The following is a 16,587-nucleotide window of genomic DNA, read 5'->3' on the forward strand; positions in this document are numbered from 1 at the left end:
TTTTTATCTACCTTATGATAGTCACATATCTTTCTGTCTAACTGCTTTTTGTCCTTCTGATTTGTTTCCTTCTCCATCTGTGGTGTATCTTAAAAACAATCATCACTGTCTCATTTTTGTCCTGCTGCACGTACGTCACTGGAAGTAAGTGAAAGAAATGAATGTAGAGGAGAAAAAGACAAAGATGTCTCTCATAGAAGCCTTGATATGTTTTCAAACTTTGATACCAGCCAAAAGAAGTGGCTTCGGTTGCCATGACTGTTAAATAGGCTTAGAAAGGACTCGTTTTGAGATTGTGTGTATTATGGTTTGAATAAAGGACATGGCTAATGAATAAAATGCATTGAAAGCAAAGGATGAATCCTTTCTCAAAGAGAAGTTAGAGAGATGTCCATGATTGAACCACCTGCTTCTGTGTGTGTGTGTTATTGTGGGCCTAAACATGCAGTACTAGCAATTCTAGTTTTAAAATCTTATTTTGAACAAATCTGAGCATTTCACACATTTTTCATCTTGATGCTTATTCATGACTATAAACAGGTTGCAGTATTGCAGTATTCAGATTGCACGTGTAAGCAGTGTGCCGCCCATTAGCAAAGCATTGCTGTATGTTGAGTCTCAGCACGAGTCTGTTTGTGCCCCATGTCGCTTGCTGAACTCAGCAGAAAATACAGTAAAAATGCACTGTCAACCTATTTATCAACACAATCTTTTGCAATATAGGCTTTTATAAAGCAAGATTAAATAATGGAGTGAAGTACTACTTATTGTTTGACAAAAATATGTTGCACACTCAGCAAACTTCTTCCTTGTGTTAGAGGTTTTTGTAATACAAGAATTATAGTTTTTCACTAACAGTGCTGTGGAGACAAATGTTTAAAGTCACCATATAGTGAAAATCAAGTTTTTATTGTTGTTATTTGTCTATGTGGTGTTTTTAATATGCTTTAAGACAAACCATGCGCAAATTCATCGTTGAAAACCATTGTTAAGTATTTTCTACATAAAATAGATTTGAGAAAAAAGTTTTCCAAAAACAGACTAATTCCCATGGTTTGAAATCGCATCGGTTATGGATTAGAATTTTTTATGTTTTTATAGTTTTTATAGAAAGTTCGTAACAGATAATAGTGGTTCCCTTTTAATACGGTTCACTTCGCATTGCGTCAGTTGCTGACGCTATGGGGGAAACTCCTGTTTACTCCGCGATTGAAGCCTATTGGTTAACGTCTGTAGAAAATACAGACCAATGACGTTTGAGCCCGCGCTGGGCGTGGCACACGTCCCTATATAAGTCCGGGAACGAGCTTTAAGAGCTTACCATTATTCGACTGAAGCATGCAGCCGAATAACTCTCGCTGCATAGACGTTTGTAGCATGGCCAGCGACGCAATGCTCGTTCCCTTTATTTCAGGGCACCGGGGTTACGTGAGTAACCTAAGCGTTTTTATCTTGTCATTTTTTTGGTATAGAAAACACATTTTTACCAAAACTAGTCAAAATGGATTTATTGCGTTTTGGAACCAAACTCTTCAAATATTCCCCTAAGAAATGGGACACCACTACTACACCGTCATATGACATCATACATCCTACATCAAAGTAGATGCAATGTTTAGCACATTGCCGCCTTCACCTGCAGGCTGCAGTCATATAAGTTTAGTTACAGCCGAAAAAGTAGTTCTGGAAGCCAAAAGCAGCACACCACACACCCATCCCTAGTGTTTCAGATGCTTTTCTCCTCCGTTCATTCACGTTCCGGTTTTCCGCGGTCTGTTTGCAATTGCGGTAGTGGTATATGTTAGCAAACGTTAGCGGGTTCTTTTTGTGAACATTTCTTTTAAAACATGACCATAAATATGAACACAAAATTCATAGTTCATAAAACAAATGATTATTTATCATTAAACAGTTTATTGAGCAGCCATGTTGGCAAATTTTTTTACCCCTTCGTTTGAAGTGGGGTTCTGAAAAATCTTAGTTTGAAGGGCTATTTGACTTTTCCCCCTACCCCTCCAACTAAAAGAGAATTGGGACATCCCTGATCCTAGACGCTAAACGGAGTGGTAGGTGAAAGTTTAGGGGTAAGGGGTAGAAATGCACGAATAAATAACTCTTACAAGAAACATGATAAGTGAAAAAATTCTCGACTACAGGGGGACTTTAAAAATGTGGCAATGAGTTATAAGCCAAAAAATGCCATTCTAATTTTTTTGTGTGCCACCAGTGATGCAAAATATTCACAGAAATATTTTCTCAATCCAACCATTTTCAGTTAATTTTGGACCTTGCTTGCGCTCTTTAAACTCAACTTCAAAGCAGAGAAAGAGGGAGGGAGAGTTAGCAGGTTGCCCGTGTTTTTCCGTACCTTCTTGTTGCGTGTTGTCACAGATGTTGAGCTCTCTGTGGAAATTTTAAAGTGGGAACTATCATTTTCAGCCATCAGACTCCAGAGACTTGCTTACGGTCTTTTGGGAATAGAGAATCTGACAGTGGGTGTGACGCAGTCTGATGTTGTATTTAGATGACTGTGTTGACGCGCTTCAGCATACTGTTATAAAGCCGTCTCGGTGGCTTACGGCTGCCGCAGGGGTGCATCGTAGAGACTGAGTATAAATGCGGGTGACAGATCAAATGGTGATACTTGTTTTTTAAGCATAACTCTACATCAACCTCAGCATGTAGGCAGCAACCGCTAAGACAGGCAGTCACACGGCGGGACACGCACAAATGATTTTAATCCCATGTGTGTCTTTATATATACAAGTGAAGCATTATCTGTTCTCATCTATCAGACAGACAGAGAAGAGAAGATTAAACCTTCATTTCAGAGAATGGTTAGAATGAGGATTTTCCATTACTTATACCTACGGTCCACTTTCTGTCACGCCAGTAGTAGGTGAATAAGGACATGTTCCAGCCATAACTAGTTTATATTGGCCACAAAACATTTGCATTATTTTTTCCTTTTATTCTAAAGAAGCCGAGGTCAGACGCGAGCAGATTCGAGTCTAAAAGTTTCACGTGTGCCTCGGACATGTAGGGCCCTATAATTTCCGCGATCACGGAATCGCGGACGGAATTGCGGAATTGGCTAATTAACACGGAATCTAGTATTAACGTGGAATTTTGCGGAATTTTACATTTTTTGAATAAAATTATGTTTTTGTGTGGGAGACGAACGTATGTCTGGGGGAAATGCAGACCGGGGGAAGTAAATCTGGGCGACACGCCCCCTCCCGTCGTTTCAGACCCCCTCCAAAACACTGAAACCATGGTGAAGCGGCTCTCCACGACTCTGCTTTCGTCAGCGAAAAAATTAAGAAATTCGACGCTAAGCACTTAGTTCCGAGCAGGTCTCACATTACTTTTATGTGACCGGAGAACTGTTATTTTGGAAGTTTAGTCAACACTCTGTTCACAGTGAGCGCAAAGATACATGCACTCTCTCATATGTCTGTGATCATCACTGTACCTCTTACTTGCCCGCGCTCACGCATCTGTCCGAAGTGCGAACACAAATCCTCATGTATTTGTTCAGTTTTATGCATTTCAAGCGAGCTGAGGCAAACTAACTATCCCTCGCATTTAAAATATAATCATCTGCATCATGGCGCCGCTCTCTGTCTCTCTTTCGCTCGCACGTGCAAGGAGCTGCGTGCTCATGCTGTCCTAAGTCAGATCACTATCCTGTATATGTTTGTAAAGTTATATGCATTTCAAGCGATTGTGTATAAAATATGGATCGCGATCCGCTGGATTGATGTGTTTAAGGCACTTCTGAAGGCACCACTGCTTTGAAACCTTGTTATAGCCTCTTGCAACAACACTAAAAAACAATGCATTGAATTGAGTTGTGGGTGTGTGCGCGCGCGCGCGCGTGCGTGTGTAAATGCATCTTTTATAGTCATTAAGTAATTCTGTTATCCAGTATTTCCCCCAAATCATTTACATTTTAATCATTAACATTAAATGCACACTCTTTTTATGACTAAAATAAAAGTAAAGGGTAAAAAATATAATTGCCAAAAATTAAAACGGATAAAACGGAATTTGCAAAAATTAAAACGGAGAAAACGGAATTTGGGAAAAAATAAAACGGAATTTTGGAAAAAATAAAACGGATTTTATAGGGCCCTAGACATGGCTCGGGTAATAATAGCGGCATCAGGTCTCGGGTAATTTAAAATAAGTGTGTTATTGCCAAACGGACCCGGGAAAACCCAAACTATCTAAGGTGTGTGCATTGAGTCATTTTCCAACCCCTCCTCTGTTTGTCAAGAGCGCTTCCGACATTGTGTGTCTGATAGTAGGTTAATTTTTGTTGAGACAGACCTGTCGATCAATTTTAAATGTACATTTTAGCAGTTACCTTGGTGTCGTCACCAGATGACAAATGACAATAAATGGAGCAGTGGGCCAAACTGGTTGCAAGACCACCAGAGTTTCTTTCTGTCTGACTGGTGCGTGCGGGGCTGCAGATTGCACACACATCAGTGCCGTTTACATTCGGGTCCAGTCGAGTTAAAAAAATGCCACTGGGTCGGACTTGATTCTAATTTTGTAGGGTTTTCTCTGGTCTGGTCTTTCTTTAGAAAAAATATTTATGCATGCAAGGTTCGGGGGAAAAAGTGATTTCAGGGCGGGTACATTTCTTTGGACCCGAGAAGACCTCTACATCTCACATGAGGCTTTCACTTGCATGTAAAAATATAGAAATTGCCAAAATATGCTATGTCGCCATTCACCCCCCCCAAACAAATGACAGAGATAGGAATTTTGGTCAGTATCGCCCAGTTCTATTCTATAATCAATATTTTATCCCCTAAAACACATATTTGGTCATCAAAATGAGAAGTTTGAATGTTATTCCTATAAAAATAAGTTTGGACTGATCCACCTGGTCAACAAGTTCATGTGATTGGTTACAACGAGATTGTGACATAAAATCAGCGGTTTTTGAGACTGTCATTGGTAAACTTAGTATTTTAGGAGAAAATACCCAGCAATGGGGATGAATTTATTCGTGGTTTATTAAAAATGCCACATGCAACTTTAAAAACTTGATTTTCACCACAGGGGGACTATATACAAAATAGTAACGTTAAAATACTGTAAGAAGATAAAGGTGTCTATTGGGGAGGGTAGTTTCCAAATTTGTGATGTCCATGTGGTGAAAAGTAGCTCAGTAAAAGTGATGATATCAGAGGAGGTATTCATTTCATCACACTGTCTACATGCTAATTTAACCCAGACTTATGTACTTTATTAAAGTTTGAGATTGTTGTGATGTATATAAACCCTTTTGGCAAAAGATCACTGGTGTCAGATGAACAAATAAGTACCAACCTTTTTGTGTGTGCAGCATCATGCAAAAGCAAACATTTTCATTCACCAGTGCATTTGTAGAAATACTTTGCCTGCAGGCTTATTTGTGAGATGTGATGGCTTTATAACGGAAAGTGTTTAATTAATTGTGGTCTTTTGTCTTATATGGTAGCCTTTGTAAGTTGGGACCATTCTCATGCAGACTAAAGCAGCTTTTTCTAGGCCATCATATGACTGGAGTCTTCATGTCATGTGGGTGTAAATCTTTTCAAAGGATTAGTTCACCAAAAAATGAAAATTCTGTCTTAATTTCTCAACCTCATGTTATACAAAACTTGCATGACTTTGTGTCTTGGGACACACAAGAAAGTTTTGAAGATGTTCATGGTTTTCTTTTTAATACAGTAAGAATTACAGAGTGACCAGAGGCTATCAAGCTCCGAAACTCACCATAAAAATACCATCAAAGTTGTCCAAACCTTTCTTTTGAAGTCTTTTGATGCCATGCAAGCTTTTTGTTAGGAAGTTTGACTGCTGCTCTCAGGTTTAATGCTAAGATTTGTATTTGCACTTTGTGTGAGGCGCCATGGTACAAATGCACTACAACTGTGGTTGGCAAGCCATTTTTTTTTTCTGGGAACCGTTTCACCCCAACATACAAATTTGTGGTTTCTGACTTTTTCCATTTCTGACTTTTTCCATGTTTAAGTGCTATAATTGGGTCCCTAGTGTTTCTATCAACATAGAAAATGCGAAAAAGATCAACCCAGCTCCTTAGTTTTGGTAAACCATTCTCTGCAAGCATGTGAAAAAATAGGTCATTGAAATATAGCTCCCCTTGTGATGTCAGAAGGGGATAACACCGCCCCTTAATCTGGACTATCCAACCACAGCACTGCCATTTAGATCAGCTTATTTGCATTTAAAAGGACACCCCCCCAAATGACAAACCTTTGCTCACACCTACAAAGTGTCAATTTTAACATGTTATAATAAATTATCTATATGATATTTTGAGCTAAACTTCACATATGTATTCTGGGGACACCAAAGACTTATTTGACATCTTAAAAATGTCTTGTAAAATGTCCCCTTTAAATATTTAGGAAAGTACATTTTAATAGATGCAAGTTTGTGTTTAGCAGGTTCATCTGACAAGAACGACATGGTTACCGGGTGATGTCTGTAGTTTCGGTCTATCACTAAGTCTAACTGACCTTTGAAATTAAATTCTCTTTTTCTACAGGGGGGTTGGACGTAGGCAGTAAACGAAGATGAAGAGGCGCTGGTGGCGATCTGGCTGTCTGGGCTCTGTGATTGGCCTCTTTGTTTTCTTCTCCCAAGTCTCGGCCCAAAACACTGAAGGTGAGACGTGCGTTTCCCTCCACACCTCAAATAATTTACAATTCAATTTAGCACTTTTGCAAAATAAGATGTGCGCCTTTTTACCAGGATCATGACTTTTATTTTATTCCTGGATCGGTGAAATGGGATGTTACAGCCTGCCGTTTATGCTCCGAGCAATGTCAGAGAGATAATTGTATCTCTATCTCTATGTGGCAGTGTTTCACAGATCAGTCCCTGCTTGTTCTCCGCACCTTCATTACCAGACGAGGCTGATAGTGCCTCTCCAAACTGAGTTTCTGATGATGTATGAATTTCTAAAACCATGTCTTCCAAAGACAAATTGACAACCGTAATAAAAATGTGAAAACGGGGCTGGAAACGCCGTAAGGCTGAATTGAAATGGAGGAAAATAAATTGTGGCTATTGTCTGACTGTTCAGATTAGCTGTTGAGGACAAAACGTTTGTGGGCGTCCATTGTTGACATTTACAGATATGCTCGTCTGTTCATGTGGTTTTTATTGTTATGGGTATTTTGGGTGATTTGAGATGCACAGTGTGAATGCTACTCGTGGTGTCTCAGATGTTTGTGATGGTGAAATTGTCATGGATCGCAAAGGGACACTCCACTTTTTTGAAATATGCTCATTTTCCAGCTCCCCTAGAGTTAAACATTTGATTTTTACTGTTTTGGAATCCATTCAGCCGATCTCCGGGTCTGGCGCTAGCACTTTTAGCATAGTTTAGCATAATCCATTGAATCTGATTAGACCATTAGCATCACGCTAAAAATAACCAAAGAGTTTCAAAATGTTTCCTTTTTAAAACTTTACTCTCCTGTAGTTACATCGTGTACTAAGACCGACGGAAAATTTAAAGGTATGATATGGCTAGGAACTATACTTTCATTCTGGCGTAATTGCTGCTTTAACATGGCTGCAGGAGGCGCAATGATATTACAGGGTTCCAACGGGTCCTTGAAATCCTTGAAAGTTTGTAAATCTGGGGGAAAAAATGTAAGGCCCTGGGAAGTTTTTGAAAATATACATGCATAGATACAGGTCATTAAAAGTGCTTGAATCTATTTTATGCAAGGAAAAAAATCCATATTATTCCCTGTGTAGTGTAGGATAATATCATAAAAATTCTAGACTTTTTAAGCACACGTGCTAAACTGTTCACTTTAAATGCTTATATATTCTGTATGCAAATGTTGATTCATACCAAAAGTTTTTTTTGCATAGTTGTGTTTGACACATAAAAACGTCTCGGGTTATGTATGTAACTGTTGTTCCCTGAGAAGGGAACGAGACGCTGCGTCTTCCTTGACATACTTCCTGCGTCCCTGTAATGCCGTCTTTGGCAATATTTCAGATAGCGATATACTTCCTGACTCCCGCGTCACCCTGTCTTCGTCGTTAAGCCTCACCATTGGTTGAATTTGATATACACATTCAGACACACTTACCCCTGGAGGCGTCCCCAAAGTGTCCCGCAGTGACGCAGCGCGTGTTCCCTCGAAAGGGAGCTGTAACAATGTATCTTAAAAGGCAACACAATGTATCCTTGCTCTCACTTGAAATGTGTCCCCACATTTAGTCCTTAAATTTGAGGGTATTGGACCTGGAAAGTCCTTGAAAGGTCCTTCAATTTGAAGTTAACTAAGGTGCAGGAACCCTGAGTAAAGAACATTCTGTAAAAATATAACCTTGATATCTTTAATATTGACGGAGTAACACCAAGTCAAATGTCAAATCATTGAATCAGACTTTGATGCTCCTATCTCATAATTACATTAGCCATTTGTCTGGAATTGACAGGCAGAATACATTGAGACTAAATGAAGCATGTCATTTAAAGTGATACTCCAGACAAATATTAAAAATGACCCATGATTTACTTACCCTCAAGCAATCCTTGCTTTTCCAAGCTTATAACGGTAGAAAACAGGGATCAGGAAACAACTTCTGACTTTGAAGTCCCAAAAAGTGCATTCATCCTTCAAAGAGGTACATGGCTCCAAGGGGTTAATAAAGGTCTTTTATGTGTAATCAATGCAATTTGTTAGGAAAAAAACATTTTAAACTTTATAAACTAACTAGCTTCCAGTAATAACCAGTAATGACACCATCTTCGCGGGTGAGCTTTCTTCGCATTTCGTTTGCAACACAAAGGTAATGGTTTTGATCCCAGTGATTATACAGTGCATACTGATAAAATGTATAGCTCAAATGCACTTTAAGCTTAATATTGTTGTCATTATAAAATCAAGCCTGATGCAGACACAGGGTGGGAAGGGCATTAGGGATGCTGCCACCCTTTAAATTCTTCCTCTGCTTCGCTTTTTGTATTTAGCCATACCTTTACGCAGATAGAGTGGATATGTGGGAATGCTGTAAATGTACCATTTAATATTGTGGGACTCCATCTCAACTTTTCCTATTTTATCCTGTCACTGTAATTAAACTCTGTTGGATATCTGCTGCTATGTGAGCCATTAAAGTCAGCATGCAGGTGCAGTTTGGGACTGGAGTCAGTCTTCTCTGTCTAATTGAGAAGTAGAAAATGTGTCTGGAGTCTCATGTCATCTGAATAAAGCGGCGGGCTGTTATTTAAGAAAACATCCAGCACACAATTACATCTGATCCTGCAGTGAATCTGCTCTAAAAGCCAGTGAGCTGTAACACAGTCTGTAGTCTACAGTACATAAGCAGCTGGCGTTTAATGCTGGATGTGTATGTCACGTTGTGATACCAACAAAACTACATTTATCCTGTCTACACTGTAAGTGCGTGATGTTCTTTTATGGAATGGACAAAGAGTTTTTTTTCTTTTCTTTTTTAAGTAAAGAAGTATAATAGGGGTGGGCAATTAATGGGTAGGTATGATAAACCGATATAAATTTGTGAACCGGTAGAGATTTTGGACTGTCGTCTATGTCAATGTTACGCTCTCACAATGTTTCGCTCATTGAACTCGTAAGCATTTTTGCTGCTTGATTGGCCCTAAATATGTCAAATTTGGGTCAAAATGCCTGTTTTTGCAACAGGGTTCCCACGGGTCCTTGAAATTCTTGAACGTTTGTGAATCTGGGTGAAAAAATTCAAGGCCCTGGGAAGTTTTTGAAAATATACATGAATAGATACAGGTCATTGAAAGTGCTTGAATCTATTTTATGCAAGAAGTTTTCTGGAAAAAAATCCATATTATTCCCTGTGTAGTGTAGGATAATATCATAAAAATTCTAGACTTTAAGCACACGTGCTAAACTGTTTGCTTTAAATGCTTATATGTTCTGTATGCGAATGTTGATTCATACCAAATTGCTTTTTTGCATAGTTGTGTTTGACACATGAAAACGTCTCTGGTTACTTATGTAACTGTTGTTCCCTGAGAAGGGAACAAGGCGCTGCGTCTCCCTTGTCATACTTCCTGCGCCCCTGTAACACCGTCTTTGGCAATATTTCAGATAGCGATATACTTCCTGGCTACTGTGTCACCCTGTTTTTGTCGTTAAGCCTCACCATTGGTTGAATTTGATATACACATTCAGACGCTGGAGGCGTCCCCAAAGTTTCACCGCAGTGACGCAGCACGTGTTCCCTCGAAAGGGAGCTGTAACAATGTATCTTTAAAGGTAACACAATGTAACCTTGCTCTCACTTGAAATGTGTCCCCACATTTAGTCCTTGAATTTGAGGATATTGGACCTGAAAACTCAATGAAAGGTCCTTGAATTTGAAGTTAACTAAGGTGTGGGAACCCTGTTGCAAGTATCCTTATAAACATGGGCATTTAGGTCTTAAGAGAAAGTAAACAGCTGAAAAAGAAAACGCATGTTCTCACTCATATTAATCAAATAGCATTGAGAGAAAAGCTCGCTTTTGACTGAGATTTGTTTGTTTGTTTTTGTCTTTTTTAGGAAGAAAAATAACTCGTGATATACTGTATATCGTTATCATGATAAAAAAGTACTCATATTATGATATGATTTATTATTTTGGTCATATCACCCACCCCTAGAGTATAGTATTATTTTTATTGTTTTATACTCAGGGAACGTCATGCTACATTAAAGCGAGTTCATGATTTCTCCGGTCTACAGAATTTACATCAAGTTTGGTTTCTAACCAATTCGTAGTTGTGCCCTTGTGTATTAAATGATTTTTATTGAGGAATAGGCCATGGAAAGTCTTTTATTTTATTTAAAAATGTAAGAAAAAAAAATAGCTTGCCTCTTTCAGTGTGTGCAGTGCATTCTGGGATTGAAGGATATATGCAATGGTTCCCCTGAATTTAGCCAACATTTCTTCATCTCAATTCGTAGTTGTGCCCTTGTGTATTAAATTATTGTAATTGAGGAATAGGTAGGTGTGTCAACAATAATCGATTCGGCAATGCATCGCAATGCGCGCATGCACAATTCAGCATCGATTCAGTAAAGTGCCATAATCGATTATGTCACTGTTTATTTTCTGGCCTCGAGTGGACAATAAAGTTGTGAAGTTTCAATTACTTCCGGGGGCATAACAACAACAATCAAGATGGCTGAGGTGGAGAGAGATGACAGTGATAGACGGGTAAATAAAAACGCACCCTTTTCCATGGAAAGTGGACATATGGGCACATTTCGGATTCTACGAAGTTAATGGGAAACAAGACTTACTCTGTGTGTAAATTCTCATCTCAGGTATATAATTGTCATTGTCTTAAAGCTGCTAAGCTTCCGTTTTGGTGAGAATAGTTGCACTCGACTGATTAAAAATTTGCCTTGTTGTGTACTGTAGAATTCTGATGCATCGCAATGCATCGTAGAATCGAATTGAATCGTTACCTGGTGAATCGTAATTGAATCGAATTATGAGGGCAGTGCCAATGCACACCCCTAGGAATAGGCCATGAAAGTCTTTTATTTTATTAAAAAATGTAAGAAAAAAATGAGCTTGCCACTTTCAGTGTGTGCAGTGCATTCTGGGATTGAAGGATATATGCAATGGTTCCCCTGAATTTAGCCCAAATTACTTCATCTCTGAAGGGAGCATAATGGAGGCAGAAAGCAAGGCGGTAATAACATGGTGTCAGTTTATGTGACAGATGGGTTTTCTGTAAATATTTCAGTTCAACAGAAATAAACCCGTGTTGTGCTGTCAGCTGTGTCTGTTTGACCTCTCCTATAGCTAGAGGAAAGTTTCTTATAATGTCACATGCCACTAGAAAAACAGATGGGTTTACATCTGTAAATGCAAATGTAACACGGATGTTGTTATGCAGAATATTCAAGTCAATCATTTATACAAGTTTTTGCCAACCTTTTTGTCCACCCCTTCAGTAAAATAATAAAATCGTGTTTATTTTACCTTATATTGCATATAATTTGCTTAGGTATGTCTGGGGTTTACCTACTTGGGCATGGGTGAACGTGTGGGTGTAAAGTTTTTGTGATTGGTTGTATTTGAGTTCTGATGGGTTAGCGGTACAAGCGCATGTGGTCCATAAAGACTTGCAACGCTGAATCGATCTGCAAGAGCAATTCAAAGGCACAAAAAGAAGTCCGGAAATGCTCACTGTGTTACCTCGATCACACGCCGGCTGGTTCGTGAAACCAAACAGACCTCAGAGCACTTAGGGAAATATGGTTTTAAAAGCATGCGGTGATGTTTGTCTTTACTTCAATAAAGTAGACGAAAATGCAGTCAGATGCAAGATTGGTTGGCCATGTTTTAAAGGGCGCTGTTATGGTTAGAGAGCGCTTAGTCTCAGCCTCAGACATGGACTGTTGGCTGAACGTCTGATGAATAGGAATGTTGTTAAAGGCGGGGTGCATGATTTCTAAAAGCCAATGTTGATATTTGAAATCACCTAAACAAACACGCCCCTACCCCAATAGAATCTGGACCTTCTTTTTATAGACCCGACCCACACATAAGCAAACCAAGCAAAATAGGTTAGTAGACACGCCCTTTACTGCTGATCGGCTACAAGTCTGTTTTGGTAGTCGGCCCGAATCCATTTTCCAAAGTGTTTTTCAAAAATCACGCACCCCTCTTAAATACAGAAATATTTAAAATATCGTCATGTCAACACTTCAATGCTACGTTTCAGTGTATATGAAAACGTAAGTAAATGTACTTGTGGTACAACCACACCTTACGTAAAAATTAGTGCTGGGCAAAGATTAATCGCGATTAATCGCATACAAAATAAAAGAGATTTTTAGCATAACATACAAATGTGTGCTGTGTGTAATTAATATGTATATATAAATACACACACATTCATGTATGTATTTAACAAACATTTACATCCGTATATATATTTATTTGTATTTATATATATATATATATATATATATATATATATATATATATATATATATATATACATTTTTTGAAATGTATATATGTATGTGTGTGTGTTTAAATATACATAATAATTACACACAGCACACACACTTATATTATACAAAAATTGACCTTTATTTTGTATACGATTAATCGCGATTAATCTTTGCCCAGCACTAGTAAAAATACATACGTATTCTCATGACATCACGTTGGTTTAACATGAGTTAAACTTTTTGGCCAGCACATTTAACTTATTTTAAGTTCACTTGCATTTTGTGCATATAAATGCATGTTTTAATTTAATTAACATTTATTTTGGGTATCTAGGCTTCCTGCATTTCCTGTTAGATGTTTCTTTAAAAAAACACATCATTTGTATTTCATTAATAATCTAGCAGTGTTGATTTTTCCGTTTTTTCAACATTATTTTTGTAATGATATTTTAATTAAAATATTTTAATTATCGGCATAATACTTATACCCTACCCCGCGCATGCTGTGCCCCTGAGTACCCGAGGACTGTTTTCAGACCTATGGAGTACTCGAAATGAAAAACGAACAGAAATGCACATTCCTAGTCCAGATGCACACTGCCACTTTTGATAGTGAAGAAATAGACAGTAAAACTCCTCAGAAAGATGGATAACAAACGTAATTGTGATGCGGTTGTGAAGTGAGCACCTTCAGCTTGTTGTCAGTAATGGTTTTCTTGTAGTGTTGGGAGTGGAATTACTTTGGTCACGTTCAATCGCTCAGTGTCTGTGTGCGACATGTCGCAGGAACAAAACCCCACATGTCCTCTCATCACCACGGCGACCAGAAAGGGTTTTTCCAAGTCCAATCTCTCATCATCCGTGTGGAGAGTGTATCGAATACATTTTTCTCTCCGTTTGTCTGTTCCTCTCTTTTATGCCTTATGTTATATTGTTGTGGTTTAATATAGTAACTCTTGTCTGTTTATCTCATCAGTCTCCTTTATTTATGTCAATCTTTTGTAGCTGTCAGTGTTTGATCTTTTTCCCAGTGCATGCTGGGAGCTGGCTTGGTGTGGTTTTGTGATCTTCAACTCTTCTTTTTGTTTGTTGATCTGTTTATTTTTATTTTCTTTTTACAGAGGTTTCTGAAGTTTTATTTCATTTATTTTGTCTAGAGAGACACTTGGTTATTGCATTTGTGTGGCTTTTAATTGAAAGTAGAATTTAAGTTGATGTTAAAGGTAAGGTGCATGCAGAGAGAGAGAGCGGGAGAGAGAGAGAGAGAAAGAAAGAGAAAAGAGTTATTTAAATGTTTTTACCAGCAAATCTCAGGCAATGTTTTTCTCAAAGGTTGATGGTCTGGAGGTCGTGCTACTTATTGCAGTGGACCTTTCTTAAAGTAAAAGCTGGAGAACTGTTTCAGTAAAATGCTTCAATATCTTTAAAAGGTTTCAGCTATAAAGATTGCAGAGATGTATCTGAGCAGATTAGCTAGAAAGGCATTTTACAGTCCGCCAAGAGTCTCTGTTAAAAGAAAGCAGGAAACCTTAAAGGTTTAAATGTGCATTTCTTTAACTTATATCTTGTGGAAAATAATATTCTTTAAAACACTTTGAACACTTTTACTTATTTTAGTTTAATTTGTCTAATTACATGCAAGCAACTACATGCAAATGTCAACCTCACCGTAAAAGTTTTTAATCCTACTAATATCTAACATGTTCATATTTGGTGGCTTAACTCATTCCCTGCCAGCATTTTGTGTGATTTTCACACAAGCTTCACAAAATGCCTTCCAGAAAACGCAATAAATCAATTTAGACTAGGGATGTCAAATTATGCATTTTCCCATATTCGATGATCATTTAAATTAACGATCAATCAATCAAATAATCGTTAACAGTAATAGTGCAATAAGCCATTACAGCAGTGGCATATAGCCAATGACATAAAAGTGTGCGTAATCACGCGAATAAAAAGATTTTATTTTGTCCAAATAATATGCTAGTGGGATTGTAAAATGAGTCAATGTAGTTGGTGTTTTGATAAAAATCATCAATTTAATCTCGTAACGAAATAAAATGACTATAGACACAGTAAACTCCGCCTCATAATGGGCACTCCGCACAGTCGCATGCATCCATGACAAAATAAAAGTTTCATTATCATCACGTGTTATTTTTCTAGTTGTTCACCTCGCTTTCTGAGTCGTCGATACACCGCTTGTTGTAATTATATTTAAGAAGCACCCGAAAGGGCACTTTTCCCGTCGTTACCTCAGCTTTATTTTTTCATATTATGAAGACTTCAACCTTCCATTAGAAAACCCGCAACAGTATTTAGCATGTAGCGCCTCAGCCAGTCATGATGATGATCAATGATATATGTTGCGGGCGTTCAGAGTGTAACGACAGTCAGATACAGTTTACATTCAACAATTTCTTGCCAGAATTTAAGTTTTTCATTTTAATCTGTTTATTAAAAACAGCTTCTGGACCCCTTCCCTGTGTAAAGCAGCGTTAGCAGCGTTGCTATGCTAATCTTGCAGGCTTCCCTGAAGAGGGTCTTTGCTTTCAGTATCCTAACTGTGTTTAGATTTTCGGCATTGGACCCTCTCAGATCCTCTGCGGATGCCATTTTGTTGCGTTAGCAGCCAGCCTCGTCTCGAATGAGGACAAAAAGCCCAAGTGTGTGTTTGGCATCGAGCATCGTTGTGATCATGGCTAGTTTAACTTCTTCGCGCTTGGTTAGTTTTTTCACCAGCTGTGTATGTGCTTTGCGCAGGCGCCGGACACACGTGCTTGCTTTTTCGTCAATCGTTAAGTTTTATCGATTTAATTCTTATTGACAATTAATCGAAGAATTAATTTAGACTAATTTGGGTAAAAATGTGTTTTCTATACTACCCGGTCTCACAAAGTTTCGTGATATAGTCACGCATTTTCCCGATTCTTTTTTCGTGCCATTATCACGAAATTTCGTGTTCTTTCGCAGTCGTACAACGAATTCCCGCTTTCGTGTGATTATCACGCATTGGTTACTCGACTGTTTTCTCCCATTTTTAAACCATTGTCGCTTCGGTTTAGGGTTAGATTTGGTGCTTGCATTAGAATGTCACTTAATATATTGATCTATACTATTTTTCCTGATTTATTTTTTTATATGTCGCCTGGCGTTAGGGTTAGAGTTGGGTTTGGTTAGGGATGTCATTTTATGTAAATCTAACCCTAAACCGAAGCGACAATGGTAAGAAAATAGGACAAAACAGTCGAGTAACCAATACGTGATAATCACACGAAAACAGGAATTCGTTATACGACTACGAAAAAACACGAAATTTCGTGATAATAGCACGAAAAAAGAATCAAAAAAATACGTGACTATATAACGAAATTTCGTGAGACTGGGCTGTTTCTATACCAAGAACCTGACAAGATGAAGACCACTATTTTCTGTTACAAACTTTCACATAGAATCTTTAGGTTATATAAACATTAAAAATTCAAATCCATAATGTGATTTTCAAAGATTTATTATTAAAACCGATTATTAATAAATCCATGACAATTGTTTTTTCTAAATGTCATAAATCTAT

General features: G+C 38.1%; 1 protein-coding gene across 2 annotated transcripts in view; it reads left to right on the forward strand.

Moving 5' to 3' along the window:
- The window catches only part of pcdh15a (protocadherin-related 15a), a 351,466-nt gene that overhangs the window by 31,340 nt on the left and 303,539 nt on the right, over positions 1-16,587 (forward strand). For both annotated transcript variants that reach the window (XM_073873588.1, XM_073873587.1), the window contains exon 2: positions 6,575-6,693. In XM_073873588.1, coding sequence (XP_073729689.1) covers positions 6,603-6,693 — 91 coding nt within the window. In that variant the 5' untranslated portion in view covers positions 6,575-6,602. The remainder of the gene's footprint in view (positions 1-6,574; positions 6,694-16,587) is intronic.

The sequence above is a fragment of the Misgurnus anguillicaudatus genome, chromosome 11 (assembly GCF_027580225.2).
Source record: "Misgurnus anguillicaudatus chromosome 11, ASM2758022v2, whole genome shotgun sequence".
NCBI classification, from domain to species: Eukaryota; Metazoa; Chordata; class Actinopteri; order Cypriniformes; family Cobitidae; genus Misgurnus; species Misgurnus anguillicaudatus.